General features: G+C 42.2%; 1 protein-coding gene across 2 annotated transcripts in view; it reads left to right on the plus strand.

The window, feature by feature from the left end:
• The window catches only part of IRAG1 (inositol 1,4,5-triphosphate receptor associated 1), a 141,567-nt gene extending 134,015 nt beyond the window's left edge, over positions 1-7,552 (plus strand). Inside the window, exon 21 of one of the 2 annotated variants that reach the window (XM_053561930.1) lies at positions 3,463-7,551. In XM_053561930.1, coding sequence (XP_053417905.1) covers positions 3,463-3,706 — 244 coding nt within the window. In that variant the 3' untranslated portion in view covers positions 3,707-7,551. Of the gene's footprint in view, positions 1-3,462 lie in introns of both variants that reach the window. The other variant, XM_053561928.1, reaches the window with a different exon arrangement.
• Positions 7,553-8,243: the final 691 nt, after the last annotated feature.

Raw genomic sequence — 8,243 nt, forward strand, 5'->3', positions numbered from 1 at the left:
TCACAGGTCTTGAATTCTGATTTTTAAAAATGTAGTTATAGCAACTTTTCCATACTTCACCAAAATCTTTGTTTTTAGACCCCTGGACTAGCCAAAGGTCCAGGGTAGCTCCAGACAAAGTGATTAATTACCTAATCAGCTGTTGAACTTGGGACAGGGTATGTGTCTGTGCCTTATTGCTGGCAAACTCTGGAAGCCACATGCATGCAATGAATAAGGTAACAAAGTGGAGATTAGAAGCAAGATGGATGAGCTACAACATTTGTAGGAGCTACTAGGAAAGCCCAGTTGGTGGAAGAGTCAACTGAAGTGGGAGAGCTGCCTTCCTGGGTCAATGCTATTATCAGGAGCTATCAGAAGAGCTGGGGAAAATGCTTTGCCATCCAGAACAAATCTATGCTAATAATATACACCACTTCCCCAATAAAAGAATCTCCCAGTTTAACAATGAAGGCTCTCTGCTCCAGATACTTGGACCCTGTTCTTCTCCCTCTTGGGGGTCCTCTGCTTTTATTTTTCAGGCCACCACATTGCCTTCCTCCCTTTTAATGCTGTCAAGCCCAAGCCTGGACAAAAGCCCTTCCTTTGGCATCTCTGAATACAGCAAAGATAGGCTGGAACTTCTAATACTTCCAAACACTGAGAAAGAACAAAGAAGAAATAAACAGACAGTACATGGAATATAAACAGTTTGGTTTACAAAGCACAAATCCTTATCTAACTAATTTGATCACAGACAATTGGCGGTTCCCTCCCATTTCATGAAACCCGAGGGGAAATAAGGCTTTGCTTGGGTCCATTTCTATCCAGCTCCTGGTTAGCAGCTCGTGGGAATGGCTCCCTTATAGCATCTGTCACCCAAGAGAGAGGCCATTGTCTGTCTCCCAACCTTTGCTTCCTCTTGGATTTACTTTTTTGGTGTTAATAACATGCCTGTACCTCAGCTGAAGGATACCAGACCTGAGCACAGATCTTGGAATGACCTTCATCCTTCAGCACAAGGGTGTAGCTTCACGTTTTCAGGCCCAGTGGCTTCATCATCTTCTTTAAGACTGATGTTACTATTATATAAACTGCCCACTCACAGCCATAAGTGTCTTTCCTCACCTGTGACCCAAGCCAAACTGGTCCCAAGAGCTGTTGTCTTCATTGCCAGGAAATCCTCACCAATTCCTGGGTCCTTTAGACACACAGTAGCCTGCAGGCACCTCATCCAAACATGATTCCCCCAGGAAATGTTGGCACCTCACTAATAAGGTCTGAAGTCATTAAAAGTGCCATTTCCTACTTAGTGCACTTTTAAAAACATTGGGCTGGGCGGCGCCTGTGGCTCAGTGAGCAGGGCGCTGGCCCCATATGCCGAGGGTAGCGGGTTCAAACCCAGCCCCTGCCAAACTGCAACAAAAAAATAGCTGGGCGTTGTGGCGGGCGCCTGTAGTCCCAGCTACTCGGGAGGCTGAGGCAGGAGAATCACCTAAGCCCAGGAGTTGGAGGTTGCTGTGAGCTGTGTGATGCCATGGCACTCTACCGAGGGCCATAAAGTGAAACTCTGTCTCTACAAAAAAAAAAAACATTGGGCTAAGCCCAGCAGCTGACCACTTATTCAAGAGATTTAATATCAAACAAAAAATCTTTTTGTCTGAACGTTTTCTCTATTATATATAATAATTAATGTTATAAACATTGCTCTCTGAAGTGTTGGCTTAAATGAACTTTAGGCAAAATCAACCCAATATCTTAACCATATAAAACAGAGAACACAGTCTTCTGACATCAATATAATATATTGACCAAGTAGTGCTCATAGGTGGAATGGAGAACTTTGGTCTTTTCTTCCATTGCCTATTCAAAACTGCACTGTAGGGTTAAGATTATATTTAGACAGGTCCTTTGCTTTTCCAATAGCCCTCAGAAAACAGATGTTTACTTGTAATGACCAAAAATTGACATCCAAATGAGTTCTATTTCTAACCTCTTTCATAAGACCAGCCATGGGTGACCAGCTAGGGTCACAAAGACAGGTCTTGACCTCCTACCTTAGAGCCCTACTTAAGAGAGGGATTCTCCCCACAATGGCAACTTGTTTTGGAGCGTGGAAATAGAACTCAAAAGAAAGATTCCATTTTTGTATCTAATTATATCTAATTGGAATCCAAAGAATCTAAATGGGTTGAAAGAAGGTATTTGTCCATCTCCAAGATCTCCCTTCTCAACAGTTGTGAAAATAGTCAATGATTTGCTTTAACTGTGCCTGAAATGACCTGATGAGGTTCCCACATGGAAAAGAAATGGTGATGTCCCCGGTGGCCTCATTATCCAAGGCAGGTACTCTGAGCATCCAATCCCTTTCTGAGGAAGGTATTTGTTGAGTTTTTCAATCCATTGTAAGTCATCCATTTTTTTGATGGCTCTGAGAGCTCTCTGCTTCTCAGCAAATAGCCTGTGTATCTCACAATGTCTGTGCAAGCCCTATTGTCAATTTTCCCCACCTTCTTGGTTTAGTAATGCTCCATATCTCATTTTTCTTTTTCTAATTCTTCAATAGGAGGAAAAATTAGTGAAGGTGTCCAAGGCTTCGCCAGACTCCTCAAAGCAGGTCATTTCACTGTGCCACAGAGAGACAGGACAATTTGAAAGGCACTTGGGAAAGAAGCAAGAGGGAAAGGGGGAAAAATGGAGAGGAAAGAGGTGAAAAGGAAAGAGAGATGAAAGAGAGGAAGGGAAGGGAGGGAATGAAAGAAGGAAAGGGTGAGCAGGACGGAGAAATTAGAGAACAAATATCAATGAGGTTGAGAAAGTATCTTGAATACACCACCCAGAGGTTGCTAGTGCCTACTAGTCTTCTGGTTGCTTTTAAGGTGGTTTGAAGTGAGCTCTTGAGGTTGATCTGATCCTTTGGCATTACTCACTGGACACCAAACTTCTGAGAGTTTAGCACAGTTCCTTCTGCTCTGGACACAGATGTGGGACTGAGAACCATGAGCTATGCATCTGAGCACTGAGGCAAGGGCAGGTCAGTACTTGGAATGGATCATTAATGCAGCTAAGTGGCTGAAAAGATGCAATGGTCCCCTGCTAGTCTAGATACATGGGAGTATAGATCGGCCCATCTTGTACCCTGGGGCTTGGGAGAATACAAATATTGGTGATACGAATAGGAATACCATGAATAGAGTAGGGCATGTGTGAATGAATAAATGATCAAACTAGTAAATAGAGTGATATAGACCAAGGCTATTGACCCGTGGCATCAAAATCATCTGGGAAAACTTAACTATTAATTCTTAGACCATGACTTTGGAGATTTCTCATTTAGTAAGCTTGGTGTATTTTGAATTATTGTTGCTAAGTGTTCCTCTGCACAGCATAGACAGTATCCCCAGAGAGAGAACTATGGGTCTGGGTATCATATGTCTGCCCAATATACTAAACCATCCACCTATTTTTTGTTTTCATTGACAGCAAACTTGAAGAATTGCTTCATTTCTTACAAGTCATGTATCCCAAACTGTGTCAGCACTGGCGAGTGATTTGGGTGATGGCTGCAGTGATGCTGGTCTTGACTGTTGTGCTGGGGCTCTACAATTCCTATAACTCTTGTGTGGAGCAGGCTGATGGGCCCCTTGGACGATCCACTTGCTCAGCAGCCCAGAGGGACTCCTGGTGGAGCTCAGGCCTCCAGCATGAGCAGCCTGCCGAGCAGTAGGAAGCCCTGATACCTGGCCAGTGCTCTGGTCTGGTGTGCCCAGCCTACTGCCCCTTCCCCAAGCATAATGTCAGGCCCAGGTGTGGACACGCTGGTGCCCATCCCATCAGGAATGAGGGGTTCTTTCACCCTCAACACTTCTGTGGGAGTTATTCATACACAGTGACTCAATGTTCTTGGAAGATCAAGAATATTGCCTGGGAAAGCATCCAGTGGACAAAGAAATCACCTTTACCAAGGAAGTCTAACTGAAGGGAAGTTCTTCTGCTTTAGAAAGAACTAAAACACCTTCGCCAGGGGAGGAGGCATTAAGAGGCTCACTCTCTCCTTTTTTCTCTCTGCAATTGGCTATCAGGAAGAATTGTGCATAACAACTAATACTGATCCTAAGGATCAGACCTGGAATTTGGAGTGGCAACATGAATATCTTCCCATTTACTATTTAATTTTCAATGACTATCCTTCAACCTCTCTTTCTCCCTGTTGGAATCAGAGTTTCTCTTCGCAGAAGTAGGAAAGGATTCTCAGAAAAAAAATCTATAGCTGAATTTAGCTCAGTGCTTGAGATGAAGTGGGAAGATGTGAATTACTATCCATCTGCACACACACAACACGCACACACAACACACATGCACAAAACCAACAGCCCTAAAAAAGTGTGCAATGGGTGTGTGCTCTGGATAAATAAGATGCATGTCAAGCCAACCCACAGACTTTCACTAGGTGTGGGGAAGTCACCAGGCACCTATTCAATGAACTTGCCACATGGATTGAAGATGTTTGAAAAACACTGAAAACACATGGCTTCATTGACAGAATTACTGGTCTTTATTGCAAATATTGATTCTAAGCTCTTGTACAGTACTATCTATTTCCTATTCTCTTTTTTAAAAGCAGTTAACCCCTCTCTCAGGTGAAGGAGGAGGAAAGGTGTGTTTTCAGTGTTGTCTGTACTCTGTGTGTGTGCCCATAGGCAAGGGTGCAGTTGCACCTTAGTGCTTCAGTTCGAATGAGATTTCCAACCTAACTGTAAGCTTTGAAATTGTATTCCAAATTGTCATAAAATTGAAAGTGCACATCCCATCTTCAGTTTGGCTTTTCTCCTCACCTTTACAGCTTCTGCCTTCATTCAGCCCTCATCAGTTTTGTGGGTGTTGGTTTCTGTGTAGGTTTTGTTATAGTTGTTTTGCTTTTGCTTTTTTGTTATTTTTTTACTTTTGTTGCTAATGCTCATATGGTTCTCCATATTCTGTAAGTATTGATTCACTTAGTCCTCAAGAAATAAAAATCTATGAGGTGGGTACTACTCTTCCCATTTTCAAATGAGGAAACAGTAGCATAAAAAGGACAAGAAACTTGCTAAGGACATCCCACTAAGTAAATCATGGAGCTAGAATTCAAACCTAGGTAGGCTGGCTCCAGGACTGTGCTCTTATTGCCTCTCTAATGGTCTCCTAACTGGATGCCTTACAGTCCAGTCTTAATCCCTCACATGACCCTTCAACTACTCCAAAACATCTCTGGTTCCCAAACTAAGTGATTTCTCTTGCAGCTCTGGACCTCCACTCACTAGAAATTCTCTAGTCATTCTTTTTTCTTCTGGTTACTCTTCAGGACCAAGTGCAAAAATCATCCCCTCCATGCAGGTTTTGATGACCTCCCTTCCACATTACCCACCATATACAACCTACTTTGTGCTTTCCAGTATTTTCTAAATATTTTCATTACTTATCTTTACCTACCTATATCAATAACCTATTTATGTATCTATGTCTTATCTCTTGGGTAAGTGCCTAGCATGGTGGCTTATACTTGGGAAGGTGTCATTAAATGTCAATCAGAAAAAGCATTCAAGGTGGTAAAGAATAGCCTGGGACAGCTGATACTTTGCATGCTTCCAAGTACCAGCACCATCACCACCACCACTATCACCACCATCTCAATGGGCAATGGGAAAAGTAGCATCTTTCTTAGCCTCAGCTTATTCTAACGTTTCTCAGTCTATTTTAAAAGAGTAGGAATGAGACCAGACTAGAAATACCATTTCCAAGCTCATGGACTCAATCCAATTACTCCCTTCAGAGAGGACTCTCCCCCCAAAACCCCCACTTTAGAGTACCATGTTTATTGAAGGAGAATCCTTTATAGTGGCTCAAAAATGACTGTGAGAGGAGCCCAAGCCAGGGTTGGCCCAGGATGTGCCATTAAGGTAAAGAGGTACAGTGCAGGTCAGAGAGACTTTGGGGGCATTAGTGAATGGTTTACCTGGCCTCTATAGGGGGTCCAGATACAACTGAAGGAGCATTAGCTACATGAGGTCCTCAGAGACAAAGGCAGGCTGTGAATGGAGTTCTAGAGAGTGGCTGTGGGGTAGGACTCTAGATGGGCAATCTCCAGTCTCAGCCTCCCTTAAAGAAGGACCAGGCTGAGCTGGTCCATTGTACACTTGGCCACAAGCTTCCCGTCTTTGTTCCAGGTGAGTCAAAGGCCAGGAAAGCAGATGCAGAGAGCTTCTGCACATTCAGCTGCTCCACAGAAAGTCCTGCAAGAGCACTTCCAGCCCAGGCCCTCTCCTGCACTACTCCATTTGTAGTAAAGGTTGGTCAAGGAAAAGGTCATTTCCGAAAAAGAGAAGAGTAGCCAAATTTACAAGAGCATTGCTGAAAAAGTACTCATTGGTTTGATTTGGCTGGAAAGCAAAGATCAACCTTAAGTGGTTGGAGCTGCTGCCAAAGCAATAGTGAAATGGAGAGAAACAGGTCTTGTACATCCAATAGTGGCATTGATCTGAAATAAAAGTTCCTCTCTAAATGCTTCTGAAGCCTGCCACTTCTGGTTGGCCCTGTGAGTCTGGTTGATGTCACCTCCTAAAGGTACCTTCCCTTTCTGACTGCCAAAAAGTGAAATGTGTTGCTCCCTTTATGCACCCTAACAGAGGAAATGGAGAGGGAAATGTTGGATTCGTGTATCACTGGCTGGCTGTTCCCATCATCATTAAGCCTCACACGGGTGTGCTAGCATTGAACTGTAGAATGTCACATACTTGAGTTTGAAAATAAAAACACATTTCCAAACCTTGGCAGCTTGTCAAATGCCTCCTTATTTTATGGATCTCAGTCAAAATCTTATCCCAACCCCAAATTAGATGACTTTGGATATATTAGTGTCTCCCAGAACCAAGCCGGAAGTCCCCAACCCTTGGACATTGTACTGTGGGCTCCTTCACAGGGGTCAGATCAGCCCCTCCTTTTTTTCCCTTTCTTATCCCTGATCCTCATCTCCTATATCTTCCTGGTTTATGATTTTTTAAATTTTAAAATATTAAGGGGTACAAAAATTTTTGTTAGATGGATACACTCTATAATGCTGATGTCATAACTTACAGTGTTCCCACCACCAGGACAGCATTCATTGTACCAGTAGGTAAATTTTTATCCCTCAGCCCCCTTCCATCCTCCCTACTTCTTAGTTTTTTGTGTTCTTTGTGTCCTTTTGTGTCCATGTACACCCATCAGTTAGCTCACACTTATTAGAACATGTGGTATTTATTTTTTCATTACTGAAATACTTCACTTAGGATAATGGTTTCCAGTTCCATCCAAGCTGCTGTGAATGACATTGTTTCATTCCTTTTTGTGGCTGTGTAATATGCCATATGCATATACACCTCATCCTTTTTATACACTCATGTATCAATGGGCCTTTGGTTGATTCCAAATCTTTACAATTGTGAATTGTTCTGTCATAAATATTGGAGTGCATGTGTCTTTTTGATAAAATGATTTCTTCTCCTCTGGGTAGCTACCCAGTAGTGGGATGATTACTGGATTGAATGGTATGTCTGCTTTTAGCTCTTTGAGGACTCTCCCTACTATTTTCCACTGAAGTTGTACTAATTTGCAGTCCCACCAGCAGTGGATAACCATCCCTTTTTCTCTACACCCGTGCAAGCATCTGTTGTGTTTTGACATTTTAATAGCTATTCTGACAGGAATAAGGTGGTATCTCATTGTGGCTTTAATTTGCATTTCCCTGATGATTAGTGATATCAAATATTTTTTCATATGTCTGTTAGCCATTAAAAATTCTGTTCATGTCTTTTGCCCTGTTAGACATTGTACTGGAAGTCTTAGCCAGAGCAAACAGGCAAGAGAAATGCATCAAAATCGGGAAAGAAGAGGTCAGTCAAGCTATCCCTGTTTCCAAAGATAGGATCTTATATCTAGAAAACTCTAAAGACTCTTAGAATTGATAAATTCAGCAAAGTCTCAGATTACAAAATCAATGTACACAAATCAGTAACATTTATACATACTAACAACAACCAAGTTGAGAGTCAAATCAAGGACTCAATATAATTTACAACAGCTGTGAAGAAAATAAAATAGGACTATATTTAACCATGGAGGTGAAAGATCAGTATAAGGAAAGCCTGACGAAAGAAATTATAGATGACACAAAGGGAAAAACATCCTACGCTCATGAATTGGTAGATCAATATTGTTAAAAATATCCATTCTGTCCAAAGCAATTTATA

Source organism: Nycticebus coucang, chromosome 14 (assembly GCF_027406575.1).
Source record: "Nycticebus coucang isolate mNycCou1 chromosome 14, mNycCou1.pri, whole genome shotgun sequence".
Taxonomy (NCBI): domain Eukaryota; kingdom Metazoa; phylum Chordata; class Mammalia; order Primates; family Lorisidae; genus Nycticebus; species Nycticebus coucang.